The sequence below is a fragment of the Eublepharis macularius genome, chromosome 2 (genome assembly GCF_028583425.1).
Source record: "Eublepharis macularius isolate TG4126 chromosome 2, MPM_Emac_v1.0, whole genome shotgun sequence".
Classification (NCBI taxonomy): Eukaryota; Metazoa; Chordata; class Lepidosauria; order Squamata; family Eublepharidae; genus Eublepharis; species Eublepharis macularius.
The window spans coordinates 130,198,636-130,223,232 of NC_072791.1; the positions used below are offsets into that span (position 1 = coordinate 130,198,636).

The 24,597-nt window shown below is 41.0% G+C and overlaps 1 protein-coding gene across 1 annotated transcript; it reads right to left on the reverse strand.

The window, feature by feature from the left end:
- Positions 1-24,597, reverse strand: TPH1 (tryptophan hydroxylase 1). The gene is made up of 11 exons (XM_054971930.1): positions 24,500-24,597; positions 18,416-18,553; positions 16,405-16,588; positions 13,522-13,622; positions 12,673-12,740; positions 11,273-11,469; positions 7,687-7,822; positions 5,526-5,652; positions 4,181-4,276; positions 2,205-2,338; positions 1-183 (listed from the first exon to the last, which is right to left on the reverse strand). The coding sequence occupies exons 1-11, from the start codon at positions 24,590-24,592 to the stop codon at positions 9-11; spliced, it is 1,449 nt and encodes a 482-aa protein (XP_054827905.1). The 5' UTR covers positions 24,593-24,597; the 3' UTR covers positions 1-8.

Here is a 24,597-nt window from a genome sequence, read left to right on the forward strand (position 1 = left end):
TGGATAGGTTAGATTCCCAGGTGCTTGCCTATTTTGTTGAGGGCATCACTGACAATGTCCAATTCATGCCGCAGTTCATTCACCACAGTAGCAATGCTCCTTGTGTCTTTCAGGATTTGCACACTTTGAGTATATGGATTATAACTCACTCCAAAGGGCCGCTTGATTGTCTTTGCAAACTCTCTGTTAAAACAGGGAAAAATAATGAAAATCAGCTGAAGCTCCCCTCATCTTTCAACCAATTACAATTCCTTGTATAAGTCTCTTGCTCTCTCACACATGCACAATAGTTGCAACAACATAGGTAGAAATTATGCATATTCTCTAGGTCTGCTTCCAAGCTAACCATTTAGTCTAGAATTCATATCATTTGTTCACTCAGTTTTGACAGAGAAACTGCTTGATGTAGATGGCAACCGGTCTTCACTTTAAAAATGTTATTGCAGTATCTACTTCTCCCAGATGGACAAACTACTCCTATCCCTTTACATGTTGTTCCTTCCTTCCTGCTTCTAGCTTAAATAAGTTATTTTCTGTTCTCTTGCAGCTGATTGCTACATTTCTAAATCAATTATCGATTCTTGTTGAAGGAGCAATTGAAATACTGCTTTGCACTTTGGAATCAAAATTGATGCTCATTTTGATGAATGCAATGTCATAATCATGCTATTACAATAATAAAAAATATTTTAAATAATGAGCAAGAAGTTCTGGCTGCAAAGTGAAAACTAATCCTACCAAGATTAATAAATAACAATGATTAGTTGCTGTTGTATGTGCAAGAGAACAGGAGATAATCAGACTATGAAACAAAGGAACAAATGTAAAACTGGGAGCCAGTTTGGTGTAGTGGTTAAGAGTGTGGGACTCTTAATCTGGAGAGCCAGGTTTGATTCCCCACTCATCCGCTTGAAGCCAGCTGGGTGACTTTGGGCTAGTCACGGCTCTCTGGAGCTCTCTCAGCCCCACCTACCTCACAGGGTGTTTTGTTGTGGGGATAATAATGGCATACTTTGTAGACCGCTCTGAGTGGGCATTACGTTTTTCTGAAGGGTAGTATATAAATCGAATGTTGTTATTGTTAAAACTTACATTTTACATAGGACTTACTTCTAAATAATATAGTAGGATTTTTTCTATGGAATAAACGCTGCTAGATTTTAATGGAGAATCTAGTGTCATGTGGAATCTCAGTTTCATTTCTGCTTCCAGCTGATTGTGTAAAATAATGCCACACAAAAGTGTCCTAGTATGGAAGTGGCTCTATGGGGGGGGGGGCACTTTCATAGTGAAAAACATTGCAGAAGTTGATACTAGTAACCCTGAATTTATTTATTTTTCCATCTCTGTCCTGACCGAAGTATAGTTTTTTTAAAAAAACAGATGTGGTTTGGCTAACTGGAGAAATTATTCTAGCAGTACAATGCCCAACATGGCTCCTGCCAGCATGATTCTTGATGCCTGCTTGTGTCTTGAATCCAAAGAGTCATGAATGGAACAGAAAAAAACCCAGAAAGCTTCAGATCATTCCTTACCAGCTAGCTAATGAAGCACCAAACTCATTCTGAGCAGGTGCATCACAGCTGTGCACTTCTAGCATGGCCACAGACAGACTTAGGGCCAGGCTACAAGTGACAAATGGCACAGGTTGGACACTTGTCAGCTTTCCTCAAGTTTTGATGGGAAATGTAGGCATCCTGGTTTTACAGCTTGGCTCTCCGACTGCTGTCCAATGAACTTTTCAACTGTCAGTTGTCCAACATTCCACCAAGCTGCCTACATTTCCCATTAAAACTTGAGGGAAGCTGACAAGTGTCCAACCTGTGTCATTCATCACTTGTAGCCTGGCTGTATGTCTCTGGGCTTGGCAGCCTTGGCTGCTCAGGGAGCAAGCTCTTCATCTCTCTTTGAAAGCAGATGCCAAACTGCATCTCTTCCCAAAACCAAAGTGTTGATCCCAGTGTTCTGCTACTTCATTGGAAGAGTTTCAGAAGAGCCCAGGAGGATAACAAGGAGCACCCATTCAGAAACAGCTCCCTCGGTCATCAGAGGATGCTTGGCTTAGAAAATCTAATATTTTGTAGAACCTCCTAAAATTTTGTGATAGGCTCCATACCCTATGGCACCAATTTTGTAATGGCACCCATTACCCTGTCTCATAATTCTAAAAGTACCCACAGACTTAACAAGTTTGGAGACCTCACCTCATCTTTTCTTTTGCATCTTCAAAGCTTTCAGAAGAAAAGTAAACATCCTGGAATGTTGTGATTATGCATTCTTGTTTGCAGGTGACATTGGGATCAAAGGGCTTGACTTTGGCATTTCCAGAGAGTGCATGCTGCTCAGCAGACAAAGCAAAACATTTCAAAGGTTACATTTAGCACGTATTATAGACATTGTCAGGAGAGCATCTTCAGAGATGATGTGATGAAAAGTGTGACGTTATGTTGTAGTTGAAATCTGGATATTAGCTATCATTTCTGTAATTACATTAATTAATCCTTAATAAATATTGCAGAACCTCCTTTAGCCATTTGTATGTAAACTGAGCAACATTTTATTATGTAACATGGCACAAAGAGCTGCATGAAACGGTAATCAAAGCAAATTCAGAGTAAACTTGTTTTAGGATTGGAGTGATGATCAACTGGTAAACTAGCCCTGCTCATGTGATGTGATTTTAAAAACCTGATTAAGAACATGCTGTATCTAGGGAGTACATGAAGAAATGTCTAAAAACTTAAGGTCAGCAAAGCTTACTGAGAAGTACAGGTAATTCAAATGTAGACAGGTGAAAGGAGATAACAACCCTTGGTACCATTACATGTGTAACACAGACATGGTCCTAGTTTTCAGACTGGGTTTCTGGAACTTATCAAAGTTTCTCAGTGAGGAGATTGGTAATGACAGAAAAATGTTCCTGAAAGACAACTTACTCACCACTGCTATTTACTGTGATTCTATCAAGTCCCTCTTCCAAGGAGCTTAAGGTGACATGTGCATTTCTCCTCTCACTATCACAATTAGTAGGTTTGGCCAAGAGAAAGTGATTGGCTCAATCATCCAGTGAGCCTAAGAGCTGAATGGAGATTTGAATGCAATCCTGATCCTACTTGCTTTCTATGAGGTCATACTGGTTCTCAAGATCTATTCATCTCCCCCTGCATTAACCCCTTCTGGACAGGGTCGCCAACCTCCAGATAGGGCCTGGAGATCTCCCAGAATTACAGCTGATCTCCATATAAGATTACCAGGCTGAGCCCAGCACTGAATGGGAGGGCTGGGGACAGGGACAAGCAACATTGTATGTGGAAGTGACATGGGCAATCTGGAAGTGACAAAGAGTAGCTCTAGGAATTACCATAGAGTGTCTGGCAATTCCTTACTGGAGGAAGACCTCCCAATATCATGGCAAACCTATCTCCAAACTACAGAGATAGTTCCCCAGGAGAAAATGACTGCTTTAAGGGATGACCTCTATAGCATTATACCCTAATGGAGTTTCCCAACAAGGAAAGCCACCTTCCCCCCTTCCTTCTGTAACAACCCTGCTGAGGCCCCTCTACTCCCCAAATTCTGCTCTCCGCTGGCAAGCTCTGGCAGAAACTGGAGGCGCATCTTGGTCCACCAATGGCATGCTGGCAAGCTGATATCACCCCCAGTTAATACCAGAAGTGATGTAAGTGTGCTAGTGCAACACTGGTGCGCACTCTATCCCCCCCCCCCCCGCAACCATTTCTTTCCACAGTTACCTCAGATACCAATGGGCAATGAAGTCAGATGTCAGGAGGTCTCCCACTATAACAGAAGGTCTGGTATCCCTACCTTCCCAGGCTCCACCCCCAAATCTCCATGAATTTCCCAACCCATAGCTGGAAACCCTCCCTCTCACCACTTCTCACCTACCACCAAGGGGAATGGTAGCTCTGCTTCTAGAGAGTGTTGAGAAGATACTTGAATGCTGAGAGCACATCGAGTTATACAAGATGACAGTGAAGCCCAACAGGCCTGACAAGGGACCAGCGTAAACTGATCACGTGTCCTTCAAAATGCCCCTGAATCTTCAACAATGTGATATGGCTTTCTTGCAGGCATCTTAGTACAGATGATGTTAAGACTTGGATGTAAAACATTTTTAACAGACCCAGTAACAGTAACCAGAAAACATTTTAGGCCTTACCTTTAGTTCGCTGATAGAAGAGAGTAACCCAGCCCCATAGGCTCTTAGCCGGCCTTCTTGTTTACATAAGCCAAACTCCACAGTGAAAAAGTAGCACTAAAAAGAGAATTAAGAGGAAAGGAAAGCGAGTCTTTAACACATGGTAATACTTGAGTATTGAGTGGTTTCATGCTCCCTCTCCTGGAGAAAGTGGAGCATAAACACTTTAGAGACTTATTCAGTGCATTCAAATTCAAAGTCATGCGGACCATCCTCCCGCCAACTGGTATGGGATACTTTCCCTCCTCATTTAACTTCCTCCCCTGTCTTTATAAACAGTCCAGACTCTGGATTCAGAAAAGCCCTAGGCTGGCAACTGTTCCAGCCTTTCTAGCCCCAAAACATAGGGTAGAAGAAAACAGGGATTGTACTTGGCCAAACACAAGAGATATGTTAGGTATTATTTTTTCTTGCATGAGAGTTAAATAAATAAATAATCCTACACACACTGAAGGGTCATGGACTTAAGGTTTCTCCATAAAAATGGCCAGGTTATTTAGCTTAACCACAAAGGAAATGGCAATGGCTCAGAAATGGAAATCAAACTGCTGTTTCAGTCTGGAGAGTCCCTCTCCTTAAATTTACCACTGGTTTGCAAGAAAGAGCAGCAGTGGCCTCTCCCACCCATTGCTCCATTGGTCCTTTCATTTGGCCACTTACTCCCCACTTGCTGTATAACATAGTAGAGTCTTGCAGGGAGAGGAGCAGACAGTGGGACATGAGAAGGGGCAGGAGAAGCCATAGTAACCCCATATTCCAATATATTTAAAAAGAAGAGCAGACTGATACCCCACATGCCTCCTCATACCCTGTAATGTGGACTTTAATAACCCTGCCTTCACACAACGTGGAATTATTAAATAGGAGTGATTTTGGCAGAGTTTTGAGTAATAAAAATAACATGCAACATCAAACTAGTTAGTGCCATCTTACAGATGTGTGATCAGTCAAGAGGCAATTTTGTGATACTTCATTCTGTTTGGGTCATTTCTGCTGCTTGTTTTTACGATGGGCACAATCTAGTTATACTTAAAGCACAGCAAAGCTCTGTTTGCTCCTGTGACGTAGTTTAACATATGCTTAACCTCCTCCATTGGTGTCAGTGATGTTTAAAAGTGCTTAGTTTTGGCTAGAAATGATGCCCTCTCTAGAAGAATTGGGGATAATATGCTTCTTTTGTTCTTATACATTTTCAGCCTGTGCACCATTCTTTTTTTTTAAATACTTGAGGTTGCTAACAGGGATGTTTAACATGGGAACACTGGAACTGAGGAATATGCAGCTGGGTGTTACATTTTCTACTTACAGTTGCCAGCTTTTGAACAGCTTCATCAGATGCTCCAAGTGAGGCCAACCCAATTTCCTGAGAGAACTGTGCAAAGCTGGGTTCAGCCAGAAGAGGGACATGGCCCAGAAGTTCATGACAGGTATCACTGGAAAAACATGAGAGAGGGAAGGAACTAATGTTGAACCAGCTACATTGCCTTCTTCTAATCTAGCGTGTAAAAACAGTGTAGTCCAATATAGAGGTGGGCATGAACAGGAAAAAAACCCGAACATGATGTTCATTGTGCGTTGCCATCCACGAACAGGGAATCACGAACAACCACGAACATGTTGGCTGTTCATGGGAGGGAGGGGGGAGACTTGGAAAGGAAGAAAGTTCCCTGCGCCATTTGCAAACGGTGTGAGGAACCTCCTTCCCTTCAAAGTCTCCCTCCTTTCAGCCGGCTGGAGGGAGGGAGGGGAGACTCTGAAGGGAAAAAAGTTCCCCACGCCGCCGTTTGCAAATGGCATGGGGAACCTCCTTCCCTTCAAAGTCTCCCTCCTTCCGGCTGGAAACCCCGGCAGGCTGCAATCAGCCCTCATCAGGGTTTTCCCTGACAAGCAGCTGAGTCGGAGGTGAAGTGCCCCTGGACTTAGATTGGGGTTTCCAGGGCAACAGGAGTTCAGACAGAGTTCAGAAAGTCCGTGCCTACTGTTGCCAAGGGAATTGATTGAAAGGCACCAGACTGTTTGGCTTGACAAATGGCTGATGAATACCATGAACAGGGCTTGAAACGAACACGTTTGTCAGGAATGAGGCCTCATGAACAGCTTGCTCGCGAACAGCTGATCAGGCTGTTTGTGGCTTTTTTTGTTTGTATTGCTGTTTGTGCCTACCTCTAGTCCAATATATTAGATAATAACTGCTGGAAAATTCAATAATTGTAAAACATTAGGATGATAAGACCACCAAGCAACTTGGGGCACCATAAAGACTAACACTTATTCTAGTGTAAAATATAGGACACATCATTGCAAGGTGATTTATAATGCAGTCTCAAGCAGAGTTTACACCCTTCTAAGCCCATTGACTTCAATGCTTAGAAATTGTTAAGTAGCTATATGCAATATGGGTGTAGATGGGGAGAAGGAATACAGATGTCGGCAAGAGACATTCACATAATCTTATAATGGAAAGGTGTCAAACAGATGACAAATGGTGTCATACTTGACTTTGTCTCCATAGGGAGGCTTGTATGAATAGATATGTTTAATTTCTCCTTCCCCTTTCAAAAAAGGAGGAGGACAACCACATGAAGCTAACCTTCACATGAAAAACTCTTGTTACATTGTATGCATGAGTTGGGGTTACACATGCCTCTTCTGCACCACAAGGAAAAAATGTCCAGGTTGAATAACCATGTGAACTGACTCAGCCAGTAAAGAAAATGATCAATACCATAATGGAGACTACTGTTTTAAAAGAGGCCTACTTCCTGCTGAGTAAACTCCAACAAAGTAGTTTATTGAGCTACAAGCTTGCACTTCTTTTTCTAACTCAGTGTGCTTCATGATAATGCAATTTTTGAAGATCTGAGTTTCAGTTTTCCCATCCTACTACCTTGTTTTTTATGTTAAGGTTAAGGTGTGTCAAATCTAAACTTATTTTCATTTCCTCAATCATACTGAAGAATGGGAACAATATTGCAAGAACTAAGTCAATGTTAAATGTTTTTGCAAATCTTCAATTACAACATCACTTCAACCTCCCCCCTTACAAACCCGTATATCATATATCTTTGAAACTCACAGCTAAACCACACAAGACAAATTACAAGAGGATGCTCAAGTGAAGGGAGACACAATGTTAGCTGGAAAGCATAGTTTGAATTTCACCTCTCTATACAGAGCCGCCTAGATTGCTCCTCAGAGCATTTTTTAATTTTACCTCTGTTAATAATTGACAGAACCTCTAGGGAGGCAAAGAGGAAATTTAAAAAAACCCTCTGAGGAGCGATCTAGCCGGCTCTGTAGAGAGGTGAAATTCCTTGTGTAATTTGTCTCGTGTGGTTTAGCTCTTAGATGCCTAATCATAGATTTTGTAATGTACATCTAGGTTTAGTATTGTCCTGACTGTCAAGCAGTTGTCCACAAACATAATGTACAAATCACTTGTAACAAGCATAGAAATAGCTGCTTACGGTTCTGGTGTGTAAAGTGGTTCCGAACTGTGCCTAACATATTGAGTGCAGTGAAATACTCTGAACGCTAAGCCTGCCAAGAAATCTCTGGGTGACAAATATCCAGCAACAGGACGGATGGTAAAGCCAGTGCGTTCTAAGGGGGGGGAAGCAGAATTACTGACTTTATTGATTTACTTATACAAAACATTTATTAGTTACTATTTCTTAGTGACTTACAACGTAAAACAGAAACAAACATAAAAATACATCAAACACCCAGTTAAAAAACATCTATGCATTAAAAAGTGGCAAAAGAAAAGCCATCTTAAATAAAACAGTCTTCACCTGCTTTCTGGAGACAGCAAATGAGGGGGCCAGGCACACTTCCCTGGGGAGATTGTTCCATTATGGCACTTAAAAACTGATAATAATAGAGGTGATATTAAGACTGCAATCTTGAGCTGATTTACTTGACAGTAAGCCCCACTGAACTCAAATCAGTTGTTTTTGGGCAAACATGTCCATGAACAGACTACCCAAGAGACTTATTAAAAAGTATTATAGCCTCATGGAGGTTTCTGTAGGCCTCTGGTAGGAACCTTGCATAGAGACATGGGAGAGCGGGGTGAGAAGACCAAGGTAAAATAACATGCAGGCCCTTTGCCAGATTGCTCAAGAGAAGGCTGAACCAGAAAACATGGCAACAAAGAGACATAGAAGCACTGAAAATCCTGAACAGATGCCGTGTAAGTGGCATCTAGGTAACAATCGAAGTGACACTAATGGAAGTGCTACACTTTGAATACTGTCCGGTACAGAATTCTGCAGCTAGAATGTTGACTGGAGTGGGTCATAGGGATTGTATCACTCCAGTCTTGTTCCATCTACATTGGCTCATGATTAGCTTTTGGACTCAATTCAAGATGCTGGTATTGACCTGTAAAGCCCTCTGCGGCTTAGGACCAGCATACCTGAAGGACCACCTTCTCCCATATGGACCTACCCATTTGTTCTGGTCATCTTCAGAGGTCTTGCTTTAAGCGCCTCTACCATCTGAGGCTAGATGGGTGGCAACCCAAGAAAGGCCCGTCTTGGTTGTGACACCAAAACATTGGAATTCCTAGGGAGAGTTACCTTTTTCTTCTATCATTGACTTCCACCTGTGGGTGAAGGCTTATCTGTTTTGTCTGGCATTCTCTCACTGATCTTCCTTCCTATGTATATTAACTGTGGCTGTGTTTTTGTTAATTGTTTTTACATTAGGTGTTTGAAAGTTTTTAAAGATGTGTTTGATTATTTGCTGCCCTGGAGAACCTGAGCTGGGTGGGAAGGCAGCAGAGAAAGGTAAATCCATTAGTATACAGAGTTAGTCTAGCTTAGTACTGCCTAATGGGAGGAGGCAGAAAACCTGCACTGAATTTGTCTTTCTCTTCCAACTCAAGCTAACAGCAGTTTTGGGGAGCCAACTTCCATTTTGAAAAAGAACATGAAGGAAAGATTAATGGCTACTTTCTCAACACTATGGCCTCAAAGCCATTTTTAATTCCTCTCCTTTCAGGCCAACAAGGTACACGGGGAAGCTGCAATTGGATCTGTTCAGTTTCATCAGAAATCAGCCATGAGAGGGTGATGATTTGGATCAAGGAAATGGCATGTGGAGAAGAAAGGACTGACACATAAACCCCAGGGAGATAACTTTCCAAATCGAGTCCACTAATAATAATAATAATAATAACAGCAACAACATATAATAACAACATTCGATTTATATACTGCCCTTCAGGATGACTTAACATCCACTCAGAGTGGTTTACAGAGTATGTTATTATCATCCCCACAACAAAACATCCTGGGAGGTGGGTGGGGCTGAGAGAACTCCTAGAAGCTGTGACTGACCCAAGGTCACCCAGCTGGCTTCAAGTGGAGGAGTGGGGAATCAAACCCAGCTCTCCGGATAAGAGTCCTGCACTTTTAACCTCTACACCGCTTAACTGGCTCATCAAACCACTTAACTGGCTCATCAAACTGCAGCTGCATTTTAAGGTTCAACTTGTTGAGAGATTTCTAGTCTAATATGACAGATCTTCAAGGTATTTTGGACTCTCAGCAGTAAAATCCTGGGAGATCCAATGATAGATCTTCTGAAAGATGGACAATATGACTATATCTTGTAATTTTGTATTGCTGTGCAATATGATTGAAGAGCTTTTATAACTTGATCAACGCTTTGCTTATGATTCTATTTCATGATTTTATTACACACTGCTTTGTTCATGGAAAATATGAAGAGAACATTTATAAAATAATCATGAATTTAGGAATGTAAAAACATCTGTACATTTTGACATAACCAATAGAAACAGTTCAAGTTACCCTCTGACAATCAACTGCTAGTATAAAGCTTTATTGACTGAGACAGGGCTTCATGTTTTTAAAATGAAATATTAGTTTTTAGAACATAAATTTCCTTCTGAAACTCCTAATAAGACACCCTAGTACCAGCAATTCAACCTTCTTGTAGACCTCTTAACTAGAGATGGGCACGAACAGAAAAAAAAAAAAACCCGAACATGATGTTTGTTGTTCGTTGCCATCCACGAACAGGGACTCACGAATAACCACGAACATGGCCCTGATCACGAACATGTTCGTGGTTGGCTGTTCGTAGGGGCCAGCAGGCTCTCCTTCAGCCATCATCCAAGTTTGGTCAAGATCCCTACTGCACCACTCCCAGAAACCTGACCTGAGCAGGCACCATGAAAGGTACCAATAATAAAAAATAGCTTGGCCCCAGAGCCTGGCAGCAGTCCTGGAACCTGAGAGTGGGTAGATCCCTACCGCACCACTCCCAGAAACCCTACCTGAGCAGGCAGAAGGAAAGGTACCAATAAAAAATAGCTTGGCCCCAGAGCCTGGCAGCAGCCCTGGAACTTGAAGGGGTAGATCCCTACCGCACCACTCCCAGAAACCCTACCTGAGCAGGCAGAAGGAAAGGTACCAATAGTAGCTTGGCCCCAGAGCCTGGCTGCAGCCCTGGAACCTGAAGGGGTAGATCCATATCCCACCACACAGAAAGAAAATTCAAGCTCCAATGCACTCTCCCTGTCTCTCTATCAAAATGCCAACAGCAGCTATCTTTCCCTCTCCACTGTCTGCAAAGACTAGCCAGAGCTGGGAGTCCCCTCCTCCCCTATGGTCTTTGCTTTCTTGTAACAAATTTGGAGCTCCACACTTGGGAGGAAGACCTGCCTATCAAGCTAAATTGGGCTTAGATTGGGGTTTCCAGGGCAACAGCAGGAGTTCAGACAGAGTTCAGAAAATCCCTGCCTACGTTGCCAAGGGAACTGATTGCAGGTACCAGACTGTCTGGCTTGACGAACAGCAACGAACGAGGCTTGCAACGACCACCTGTTCATTTAGAATGGGGCCTCACAAACAGCTTGTTCGCAAACAGCAGATTGGGCTGTTCGTGGCTTTTTTTGGTTCAAATTGTTGTTCGCGCCAATCTCTACTCTTAACATCTTTTATACCTTTACCAAGCTACTCAGTCATGACAACACTACTTATCTGGGACAGCTTATCCGTCAAAGATTCCACACATTACCTTTTAGAAAACAAGATACATCCTCCAGCTGGGGTATGTTATCTTCTCGATATCCACAGTATTTGGTTAGCAAAGGTAGGTTTTTAAGATATTCTCTGCAAGCATGGGTTGGGTAAAGCTTATGGAGCTCACGGAATACAGTGCCCCAAGTGCTGATTTCCTCTTCAGTGAATTGAACTTTTGGAATTGGATCACCACTGTAATAAGAAATAATGGCTTTAAAACATCCACAAAGTTTCTCAGAGAGGACAAGTGGTTTACATATTAAAGCAAGAGTCAGCAGAAGGTACATCCCAGTCTATCAGCAGATTCCTGGCTGGCTCATGATAGTCGTGAGCTATAGAAATCTCAGAAGGTACTGAGAATCCTCATTGCCCTAAGCACTTTTGCTTAAATATGCTGTGATGCTTGTCTCTGAGATGTTGGTCAGCTTTAATTTAGAGATAACTAATTATTTACAAGTGGATTTTCCATCACAGAAATTCAGGTAACTTTAATATTCCTTAGTATTGTTTGAAAACCACTGTTCTAGAGGCAGGGTGTACACAAACAAAGAAGGAGGCAAAGTTTGTTTTCTTTCTTACAATTTGTCTCTTCCCCTACAACTATTCCTCCCTACACATCTTCCCTTCAGGCAAAAGAGAAGGGGAAACCTAAGTACACTCCTCTGGATCTAAGTACACTGGACTGTTGTAAATTAATATTGTTAATGCCCATTACATTGTTATGCAGAGTAGAGAAATGCACCCTATCTCAGCCTTAGCTTAGCTAAGGTGTGAACACTGGGCAATGTGGTAGCATCACCTCAACTGAATTGTTAGCTGAACAGGGGGGGACTGTGAGTAACACCCATATTCCAAAAGATGAGAGCTAAAGCCCTTTTGCCTGTTCTAACCCAGAGACTTTTGTGGGAAACTATTTTAATTTTGAAGATCAAAAAGAGTCCAGTAGCACCTTTAAGACTAACCAATTTTATTTTAGCATAAGCTTTCGAGAAAGCTTATGCTAAAATAAAATTGGTTAGTCTTAAAGGTGCTACTGGACTCTTTTTGATTTTGCTACCACAGACTAACACGGCTGACTTCTCTGCATCTATTTTAATTTTGCTGTGCTAGAAATTGATAAGATTTTGGAGGTGCTAAACCAATCTTGGTGTGGAACTGGCTTGCCTGTATGTTCCATATTTCACAGTATGTTCAACAACAGATTATCACAATACCACCACCCTACAACTCTAGTACTGTCTTGCATATTACCCAGGCACTACAAAATCTGCCTTGAATTTTTGCCTTGAATTTCCCACCACTCAAGGGGGAGACCATAGCAATACCAAACACATTTAGTGAATCTACCCTAATTTTTTATAGCAAGAATTGTCTTACTTAATCATTGACACGTACTGTTTATAATTCATAGCCAGGTCTGCAAAGTACTTCCGTCTCTTGCGATAAACATTGTCTTTGAAGCCCTGATAATGGAATAAAAAGTATAACCCAGGTTAATCTGTGTGGTTAACTTGTTTGTGCCCCAAAGAAAAAGTGTCACTTTAGTTCTACCAAAGCAGCTATGAAGAAGAAGAGCACTTTGTGACATAGGGGAAACCTCTCAAATATAACAGGAAACTGTTAACTAATTATGGAAGTGCATTTTGTAATTAAATACATTTGTTAAGAGTATGGATTAGCAGTTTAGTAACTCCATACCAGAACCTAAAAATAAACTGCATAATCTTCATTGAAAATAAGGGCTGTTCAAGAAATTGTTTTAGTCCTTTCGAACTATACATTTTTCAGAACTTTGGAGTGATTTATGCACCTCTTTTTTTCTTCTCTCTGCTTATGTTTTGGATAAATCTATATAATCTGAGGAATCTCCCAGCTACTACTTCCAGCATCTCCCCTCTCCCATTCTTGAAAGAGATTTGCTTCAAGGGAGCATTAGAAATTGTGCATGCCCATCCAAGCAAAGCAAAGCCAAAGTTGTACCAGTTATTGACCATATTGAGTTCCTCTGATCTTTTGTGGACAGTGATAACACATTTTGGAAAAACAGCTATGTATCTGCAGAGATCCCATTTCAGCTACAATCACAGCCTGCATGATTTTAATATTAGTATGTTTATAAGATAACTAACTTTTATAACAGACTGCAAATCTAAAGTATTAGACCTTCAAAGTTAGATTTCTATAGGAAATTTTTTTAAAAACAACTAGAATTGTGCAAGTAAAACCACATACAAATATACTCACTGGATGATCGGCGTCCAGTTCACATCCATACATCAAAACACGGTTTGCACATTTATCCAAATCTGAAACCTTCTTGGGGAACCAGGGGATATTTTCCATGTCTAAGGAACAGACAGAACCGCAAAGTCATTAGTGAAACTAAGCTGGTAAGGACAAGGAAACGCTGTTTTCGAGGCTAGCTATGATGGCTAAAAATGAGATCTAACTATTTAGAAGCCAATTACAGAAGACATGAGATATGTCCTATCTGACACATGCACAGCACTAAGCATTTCCTCCTGTGGTATGTATGGTGTAAAGAAATATTGGGGTATTAAAAATAAGGGAGGAGATAGTTCACCAAGCTCTGCAATTAAAGTGGCTTTGTTACAGTTCACATGAAATTAGTATCTTAAGGCTCTTATTCCCATAACCAGAATGAGTATGTGCTATGATGCTGTTTTTTCTTGGAGGTAAAAAACATTGCTGTCAATAAAATTCTGTGTCATGTTTTTATCTCTCCTGCATATACAAATGGAACATAGAGGAGACTGGCTTTACCTATATTTGTTTTGGTAACAAGAACATATTCAAGTCCACTCTCTGCTTCCCATTATACATGTTTTGTTTTCAGAAGAGACAAAAGTGAATTAAATACATAAGAAAGAAAACAGCACTTGTTTATAATTTACTCAGCAATTGGGGAGGGGGCAAAAATAACAGGGAGAGATGTAAGGAATCATTGCCCATCATAATTGCCTATAATATTAGGAATATCGCCCAGGAAGCTCTCTTGTACAATCCTACACTTAATTTAGAGCTACTGTCGCATAGTGGTTAAGTTGTTGGGCTGTGAATCAGCACTGTGCTGGCTGAAATCCCACTACTCCCATGATATTTGTGTAGAAAATTACATTCTGTGACTGAGTATAAATATACCTTTAAGAAGATATAATTATTTTTGAAACTACTGTTGATTTCAGAAAAACAATACCCTTATGAAAACTCTGCAACCATTATGATTATGTACTTATAAATAAATTCTACTGTTGTTTAAGCAAGAAAGATCCCTTTTTTTCCTCACAGCCACCCTCACACACTGATCATTCCCTCAAACTACCATTTATAACAAGCTAGTTAAATTAAGGAGGGCTAAGGGGAAGCCTTTGGTGGCAATGAAAACCTTCAAGGAAATAAGGAAGACAGTAATATATAGGCCATACAAACAATAGAAAAGAGAAGGTGTTCTCAAGGTAAAAGATTGGGTAAAGTAGAGAATACCTGAAGTTCTGTGTGAGTGGAAATAAAAAAAGTGTTGGTTGTAATCAGAGCCCTGCTGAAGTATAAGTAAGTTTACCAGATGGGCTCTGGGAAAACACCAGCCCCTGAGAGAGTGGGAGGTGGTACTCATTCCAGGACTCATCTTTGTGCATGCTCCTGGTCCCAGCATGGTGGGGTTGAGAAGAGCGGAATGGTGCCTCAACACTTCCTGTGCTTTCTCTCCCCTCCACTGTGGCAAAATGAAGGCATGCTCTTTCTGGGCTCTCCCTCCACTACTGCTGCTGCTCCCCCCTTCCTCTCCATTCCCTTCCTCCTCCTCTTCTTCCCCTCCAGATGCCCGTATTTTCAGTACATTTCCCCCAGACAGTCCATAAAAATACCAGACTGTCTGGGTAAAAACCAGACACCTGGCAACCCTGGGTATAAGTTTAAGGTCAGGAGAAACTGAACTGAAGGTCCAAAGGCAAAGGTTATATTTAAAAAAACAGCAAAACATTACATACAGGAAAACTTAATGGTAGGTTGTGATCCAGTTCAGTTGTATATACAGGACTGTAGAGCATTCATAAAAGGAGCCCCGTGGCACAGAGTGGTAAGCTGTAGTACTGCAGCCCAAGCTCTGCTCACGACCTGAGTTCAATCCTGGCGGAAGCTGGGTTCAAATAGCCGGTTCAAGGTTGACTCAGCCTTCCATCCTTCCAAGGTCGGTAAAATGAGTACCCAGTTTCCTGGGGGTAAAGTGTAGATGACTGGGGAAGGCAAACCACCCCATAAAAAAGTCTGCCAAGAAAACGTTGTGATGCGACGTCCCGCATGGTTCAGTAATGTCTCAGTGCTTGCACAGGGGACTACCTTTACCTGTTTAGAGCATTCATATTTCCTGGGGGGAAATTAACACACTTTTTATAGCAGGATTTGAGTCAAGTGGCATCTCAGAGACTAACAAGATTTTCAGGGTATCAGCTTTTTAGAGTCAAAGCTTTCTTCTTCAGATCCCAGAAGAGTCTGAACAAAGGAGCTTTGATTCTTGAAAGCTTATATCGTGAAAATTTTGTTGGTCTCTGAGATGCCCCTCAACTCAAATCCTGCTGTTTTACAGCAGGCCAGCAGAGTTACCAACTTGAAACACTTTTTATAAAAAGACAGTGAGGCAAGTAGAAAAGTGAACCCTGCATAAAGGGAAATCATGCTAAACAGCATTTTCTCTCAAATTAACCATCCCTTCCTTCTTACAGATTCTCTTTAAACAACTTTATTTATTATTGCAAAGACTGCTGTAACTACAAGGGTCCTTCACACATTCCACATACAACTTTATAACTTGATAGTTTGTGACTGTTTGGTTAGCCATATATTATTCCATCTTCCATTTATTAAACTGTATCCCATTTACACTATCCACTAAGTCTATCCAGACCTGTACTATAAGAAACTCCTACTGTTACCTATCCCAAGTGGAATGTTGAATAAAAAGACAAATGAGTATTCTCTAAAGGAGACAGAAGTCATAAATTTAGCTAAATAAAAGGCCATAGCTTTTTAAAATCCAGCCCCACAGGCATGCAATCGCACTTTCTAAGGCAAATGCACTTATGATAAATCACATTCTCATTTCTTACTTACCATCTTCCTGTACTGAGAAATCAGCACCTGGGTTCATAGATACAATATTGACATGGGATTTCAACACATGGAAGATCTCATCCAGCTGTTCCCTGTTACTATCACAGTCTACAAAGATTTCAAACTCAGAATTTCTTCTTCTGGATTTTCGAGATTCTATATGTACTAGGTTCACATGCTTTTCCTGATGAATAAGACAGTTTTGGTTAATTTGTCAGTTAGCATATGAGAACCAAAATCTCAGCTCACTTCCTGAAGTCTGTTTAGTCAAACATAATCAACTATGTTGCTTATTAAAGCAAAAGAACCATCACTTCTGAAACTTTCATAACTTGAATTCAGCCTTTCTGATACTGAATGCAAGTATAATCCGGCCCTCCTGGCCAGTGGCAACAGCCACTCAGGCCGGGGGCTGCAGTTTGACTCCTCAGAAGGAGGAAGGCAGAAGGCACTCACCCGGGCATCTGGGCTTTTGCTTGGGGGTGAAGTCAGCAGCCTTATTAGGCTTCTCTGCCCCCTCAGCGCTCAGTTGCGTCTCGTGCTCGGCCCACCCACCTCACCCAATTTCAGTGCAGGATTAGCCGGTTGCCTTTTGGGGCCAGGTAGGAATTTTTCTCTCCTTGTCCCAGATTGGCACTTGGGAAGGGAGTTTTTTCGCCTACCTTGCACTGTTAGAAGAGGGAGGTAATTGGCACGGTGGGGCTGAGTTCATTCCCTGGGAGCAGGATTGAAGTTAGGGGGAAATGAGTGGGCCGGTGAGCACCCTTGGCACCTCCCCATTGGTGGGGACTAGGGGTCTGTCAGGAGTGGCTGGCTGCTGTAAGGCTCAATTGCGAGGATAGACACCCTGGTAGGGAACCCCTGGACAAGCCAGTCTCCCCCCGCTGCTGTACGGCCGGGTGGGGGAGGTTTAAAGGGGTGTACCACTTTGCCTGGCCAGGCCAGGTCCCAGCCATACGATGGATGGCTCGCACCCAGGGCAGCGGGTGTCTCACCCAGACAGGTCAGGGTGGAGGTCCAGGAGTGACCCCAGGGCCTGACCTGTACCGCTAGTAGTTTATGTTTGGTGTTTGTAATTTTAATAAAGCAGCCCATTTTATAACCCAAATATTGTGTCTGCCTTTCATTCTGACTGAGGGGGCAATACTACTAATGATCAGTATGATTATTCTAAACCTTGTATATTTGAACACATATTCTGTTTTTTTAAAAAAAGGAATATTTTCTCCTGCTCTACCCAATTGAAACATATTTGCTGAATATATCACCCCCTCAGCATCATGCACAACTTATTAACCTCACTAGGTCCCTCCTAAGGGGGACGGGGAGGAGACTCTCACTTTTCACATTACACTGGAAGTGTGCAGCTGAGTGGGGCTTCCCATTTCCGCACTTTGTGTGAAGCTGTCCCAAGTTATGGATCTTCTAATCCCAAGTTATGGATCTTCTAATGTGTCTAAAACCAAAAAACGTTATTATTTTGTTCTAGCACTGATGCTCATAAAGTCCCAGGTATCCTGACCTTCAGAGTAGGCTCTGGTATTTTCATTTTGGGGAAGGGGGCATTTTATATTTATTTTATTTACGTCATTTATAGTCCGCCTTTCCCACTGAGACTCAAGGCAGATTACACAGTATGAGGTTAACACAATCAGTATTAAGTAAGTACATTTCAATACAATACCATAAGGTAAACATATACAAGTTTAAAGACATAGCATTAGCAAGGATCCAAAACAGAGTAGAAAAAATATTGAAGCAAAACATAATCAATTCTAGGACTAACATTAGGCAGCATGGAACAATGGTTGTACATAGGAGTACATATTTAAAGCAGCAGATAATATATGAGGCAAAAATGGTGATGAAGTCTATGATCCCCAACTTGTTAGAGAAGCACCTGAGACAATTTGCTATAATATACAGTCTTGATACAATAGCAAAATGCTAGCTTATGCTAAGTTGCCAAGGTTTGCTTTTATTGTATTTGCTGCATACAGCGCATGCCTACCTGGAAGAGTTTCAGGGCTTTGACAAGTCCTCCAACCTCATTCTTTAAGGAAAATATGACAACAGCTCTACCTCTTTCCGATGAATTGTCTTTGTTCTCCTTATTGTCTTCATTCATTGTATAGTTTGACTTGTAGAGCTAAAAATGATCAGAAATTGTAATTATCACAATTAAATAAGTCAAAGTTACAAAAGAAATGGTATTTGATAAAATGATGTAAAGCTTGCAGAACTCTTATTTCTTTAAAAAGAGCTTATCCCACTGAATTTTCCAGTACAAGACATTCATGCCCAATAATATTGGTTGTTGATCACCTGCACTCTTCATCCATTTATTTCCAAACAGGCCCCATTCATTTCAATAGAACATGCAACCAGTATCAGTGTTTGCATTTTTCTTATCTGTCAATATAATGCCTACATAACGCAACTTCTAATGACTGCAACAAAATCATTAGAGTACATAGGACTGCAGACATAGATTCAATTGTTTATTCCCACTCCATTCCAGAAAAAAAATGGAAGCCCTTAACCTGCTGTGGTTATATTAATTCATGTGGGATCGAGTTTTTAATTCTTTTTTAAATCATTCATCCATATGTAGAAGAAAAGCTCAACCAACATTCTTTGAGGTTTGCAGTTTCCCCCAAACTCTGCAATTTCTATATTGCTTGTTTTGACAAGAAGACTTGCCTAGAAAAAGAATACAAGAAAAAGTGTGACATAGAGTTTCTCATGTGCTTTTCACACACTCCTCTGCCTATGACAGTCATTAGTGGGGTTGCCAGCCTCCAGGTAGTAGCCAGAGATCTCCTGGAATTACAACTGATCTCCAGGCCACAGAGATCAGTTCACCTGGAGAAAATGGCTGCTTTTGAGGGTGGACTCTATGGAATTATACTATGCTGAGGTCCTTTCCCTCCAAACCCTGCCATCTCCAGGTTTCACCCCCCAAATCCCCAGGAATTCCCAACTTGGAGATGGCAACCCTAGTCATTAGGTATGCAAATATACATATAATGTTTATATCCATGCTAAGTAACCATCACCTGCTGATTTCTATAGATCAAGCTGCTGTTAATAGTACATCAGTCTGGATGTGCCTTCTTTCCTGACCGTTTGGCACCTCTAGGTGGGTTGCCATACTAATGCCATCTGCACAACAGCCACCTGCATTCATGGCTATGGCACTAAAGGGCACAGTTAGAAGTACAGAAATGATCTTGAAAATATCAAGCACATTTCTCCCCAAGGAAATCCTCTTTCCAGCCAACAGCTGGAAGCTAGCCATTCAAAATGCTCAGCCTACAATGATTCTGCAGTCAGCCTCATCACCCTCATGAACAGACAGAAGATCAGTGCATGCTGAATCAACTTGCACATATGCACACTGCAAGGAACACACACACTTTATGAGATCATCCAATATCAGAGATAAACCCCCTGTGTAAATTGTAGGACTAGTATTGCCACTCTTCCATGTGAGTACATTGCATTATGTTATATGGGGGGAACTTCTATCTAGAACAGACCGTGTATAGCAACAACTGGCAGTCATTTATGCAGCTTAAGTGTGCTGTATCATAGTAAGCACAACAAAGTATGGCTGCTGTCGCTGTATAGCCCAGTTGTCCATGCAGCTCCATACCTAGGGGAGGGTCAGATAAAGAAAAAGGGCCAATTTGAATACCTTCTGAACCAGTCTTATATACTGGATTATTTTATTATGATCCCTCCTGCCACTACAAAGTGGGGACTGAAGTATTTAAATCTCACCACCTGTGCCAGTTCATCACACAACCTACTTCCAAAGCCACCCAAGTCATTTTCGTTTACATCTTAATTCCTTTTATCGTTTATGTTATATTCTGCTACCACCATTTACTATCAGAGATAAAACACACTTCATTATACCCTAGGAGCTTGTTATCTATTAAGCAAAGAACAGACAGACGACAGGATGTCAAGAACCAAAATACAGAAATACTTTAAGAATTAATTAGAAGTATAAGGATATAGTTATTTGACACACCTGAAATAGAGGCACACTTGGTTTATTTCTTTAACATGACTGTCACTAAAAGAGGTGGTAATTCAATTCCCATGTCAGCTAACCTCTACTCAAGGTAGCAGAGCTCTATGTGCTTTGTTCTGAAGTATTGTTTCTTCTCAGGCTCTTCCTTGGCTGTTCTGTGTACTGAATACAATGGCACCACTTTAGAAGCTAGTGATTTCTTACCATTCAAGACTGGCCTACTGGAACTAGGACACCAAGATGCTGTTCTTTAAAAACTCCACTGTATCCTCAGCTAGGCTCCTCTTCCTCCAGTTTTCATTTGCCCCAGTCCCTCTACCATGTCACAGGCTTCTTTCTTCAGGCTGCTCTTTTCTCGTACTTTCCCCTCTATTTGCTGCTACTACTACTGCAACCAGCCTGTGTCTGACCTTTTCTGTCTAACCACAAGTTGGCATGTCTGATGAAGGCCTTAACTACACATAATTTTTTCTCACATTCTCTGTGGGTCCTGTTGATCAGAAGTGTACTGTGATTTTCATGTTCAGAACTTCAAAAGATAAAGGGGAACACATCCCAAGTCAATGAAGTACAGAGATGTGGTAAGATAGATTGATTTTAATGACCAAACAGAGATAGCAATCCTAAGTAGCATTATACATTTCTAAATCTGTTGAAGTCAACAGACTTAGAAGGGTGTACGTTTAGGACTGTGCTGTAAGTGTAGGATGCAAAAGGGCATTTGTTGGAGATATCCAAGATAACAGGCACAGATTTATACTTTTGTTCAGCTGTCACATTGAACTCAGGAGAGGGTAAAATGAGCAGAGTGCTCTTATGCTTGTGCAGGGGAGACAATTGATACAGATTTCCCCTTGCTGCAGTTCCCTATACCTCATCCCATACCATTCCTAACAGTCCCTAATCTTCTCAAATGGGTTTTCAAAGGGGCACATGAGGCTGCAGCATTGAAAGGGAGAAAGAAAATGATCTATAGTTCTCTGAAGCCAAGCCAGTATTTCCAGGTCACCCCATCAACACACACACACACACAAATCACAAAGACATTGTAACAGAAAAGCAGTTACTTAGACATATTGTAACTGAAAGACATACTTAAATTTGTAGGACTTGGCAAGTGTTATGACTACCTAGCCTGGTTCCCCAATTTCTTCTTCAAGCCACTCATTTTCAGCTGGCCAGCATGAAGCCAGATGCTCACACATACCTTTCAGTTCCAAAAACAATGATTCCCAAATCCACAGTCTCTTTCAAAATCAATTCTATGCATGCCTTTTTATAATGTTAGTAAGTGAATTTCTCAGTGGGCCTTTAGAGGAATACATATTAATCTAGTTCTGGCAGGTGATTGGTCTAGAAAGAAGTTATTAAATCTCACTGTGGAGTTTAGTCTTATTTCATTAGTAATTGAATGTTTATCCCAAACAACTCAAAATGAACCTCAAGAGGGTACTAGAGATGCCTTATGCTTAGTGTGAAACCTCCTTAAGAAATGCAATCTATGTACTTACTTCACTCTAAACCCATTTGTTTTAACTGGTTTAATAAAATAACCTTGCAATGATGGTGCTTTTACACCCCTAGCCAAAGCTATCATTGATGGGGGATGTAGTATTATAGTTAATATGTAGTTTTGTTGTTTATGCTTTTATTGTCTGATTGTTTTTACATTTTTCTCTTGCCTGTACCCTATACTAGGTGTTGTTCACAGCAAAGAACACAACCAAAAATGCCTCCATACCCAAGGCTGTGGTTTTTTAATAGTCAACAATGCTTTTGACTTTGTAAGTTCAAGGCCAGATCTCCACACCTCTCCCATGAACTGAGATGGCATGCTACACTATAGGATCAAGCCCATTTCCCTGCTACTGCTGCAACTGAATGGATCAGTAATGTCCTTTATAAAAAAGAACAGATAAATAGCCACCACAGACTGTTCAAGCAGAGGTACCAACAGACAAGCACAAGGTTAGTTTACTGATTTGAAGACCCCATCTGTTCTGTTCTTCAAGGAGTGGATATTCAAACTGCTGACATCAACAACTAGTTCAGCAAAGGTAAATCTCCTCTTACCTCCTAAGCCAGCCTTCCCTGCACTATCTCTTGCTAGTCCCCAAGTCCCTGTTAAATCTTAGCAATCCCAAGACTACATAGGGATATGAATCTTGTTCTTATAATAGTTGGCATTGTTTTTAATTACATACTTTAAAAACTGTTGATTGGAATCAGTTTTAATTGAACTTGGGTGTTTATATTTAGTTGTGTTTTGTTGTGAGCTGCTTTGAATTACAGACAGATTCATAATAGAAGTTTTAACTATATGAGAGTTGTGAAGATGATGAATAGAGAGAAGCTATTTATACCCTGTCAGAATACAGAAGTGCTTGGTAATCCACTGAAATTGGTGGGCAATGAATTTAAGATAAAGAAGAAAAGTATTATTTTACCTAGCTCACAGTTAACACATGGAACTCCTTGCCACTGGATCTCATAACTGCCACCAGCATATATCACATTTTTAAACGTTTAGATTTTAAAAATGAAGATGAGTTTATCAGGGTCTACAACTGATTTACTGTGAATTGAGCTTTTAATTATAGTTTTTATTATTGTATTTTTATTATTGTTTATATTTAATATATATGCTTGACATCCACCTATGCTAAGAGGCAAGATTCGGGCTTTTTAAAAATGAATAAATCCTGGATAGTTTCCCAAAAACAAAGCCTTTATTTTCAGATATGGTATATTTCTGATTACCAGAAGCTGAAAATTAACAAATCAGGATGAAAATTGCACATTGTGCCTTACTCATGGGTCACCCCATTTGTAGTAGACAGGATGTAGTTAGGTAAACCATTCCAGCAATTCTTGTTAACTTATATATTGTTTAATGAGCTAGCAAGTATATGCAATGTAAAGAAGCACAAGAGTCTAGATGAAATGGCCAAGATAAGCATTGGCAAGGAGTGAGAGGACAAGAGAAATAAATTAGCATTGGCAGTGAACAGTCATGAGGCAGTGAAGAAACAGGTAAGACAAAGGTAGGATCAGAATGCAACTCACTGCTCATCTTGCAGCTCCTTTGTTCAGGGTCTCTGGTTTGTCTGTGTGATCATTGTAAGATGCATATCCACAGGCCCAAATGGTTTTTACTCTAGGCACCTCATTCCAAAGTATACAGTCAGGAAATTCAGCTTATTATAGTTCCCTGACTAGTCACATGCCCATTAGGACCAATCTATACAGGACCATTCCCACAGAGTTATCTCCCATGAGGACAGGACATGTCCCCAGGTTCCTGGTTACGTGTATGACTGCCAGCAAAGAGCACTTGTAATGGGATGAACTTTTAATTACACAGGTGTCCAAAATGACCCAGCTGACACCATTAGTTGTATTAATATAGCCAGGTAGCAAGTTTTCAAAATGCACAGAATACTTCAACAAGATGGGCCAGGTGGCTTGCCCAATATTAATCCTCTTCTGGTCAATATTATCTGTGTGCTTGTATACTGACCACTCCCCAACCCCTTTTTCACCATCATGGGAACTTCCAGCGCCAGGTAAACATGACTTTCCCATTCATCAGCCCACCTTCATCACTCAGGTTGCAGTAGGATCAGTGTGATAATTGATGTGCCTGAGGACATCAAGAATGCCATTTAGTCTGAAATTTTATCTGGGAAAGAGAGCCATCTGTAAATCAGAGGTGCATAAAAATCATCTCATAATAGAAATATAGTATGTGTAAAATGCTCTTCAGTGGTTTTGTTTGGACAAACCAAAAATCAGAAAATCCCCACTTTTAAAAAGGAATAAAACAACAAAATCCTTCACATCTTCCATCTCAAAGCACTCTGTTTACTGATAATTTTATATATGCATACACACGCATAAAACTCATTTATTTATGGGATGAATGTGGATCCCTTTATAAAGCAGACAAACGGGGAAAGTGCTTGGTTTGAGAATTAGGAAAGCGCGCGCGGAACCGGTGGGGGAAACCTTGCAAAATCGATGCTCCACGAGGGTGGAGAAGTTTCCTACCTCATTATTGAGCTGATTCTCTTCGAAGCCGGCGGTGTTCGTGGAGTCGAAGGATCGCCCCCTCCTGGGAACTTCAATTCTGCTGGAGTACATGGGGT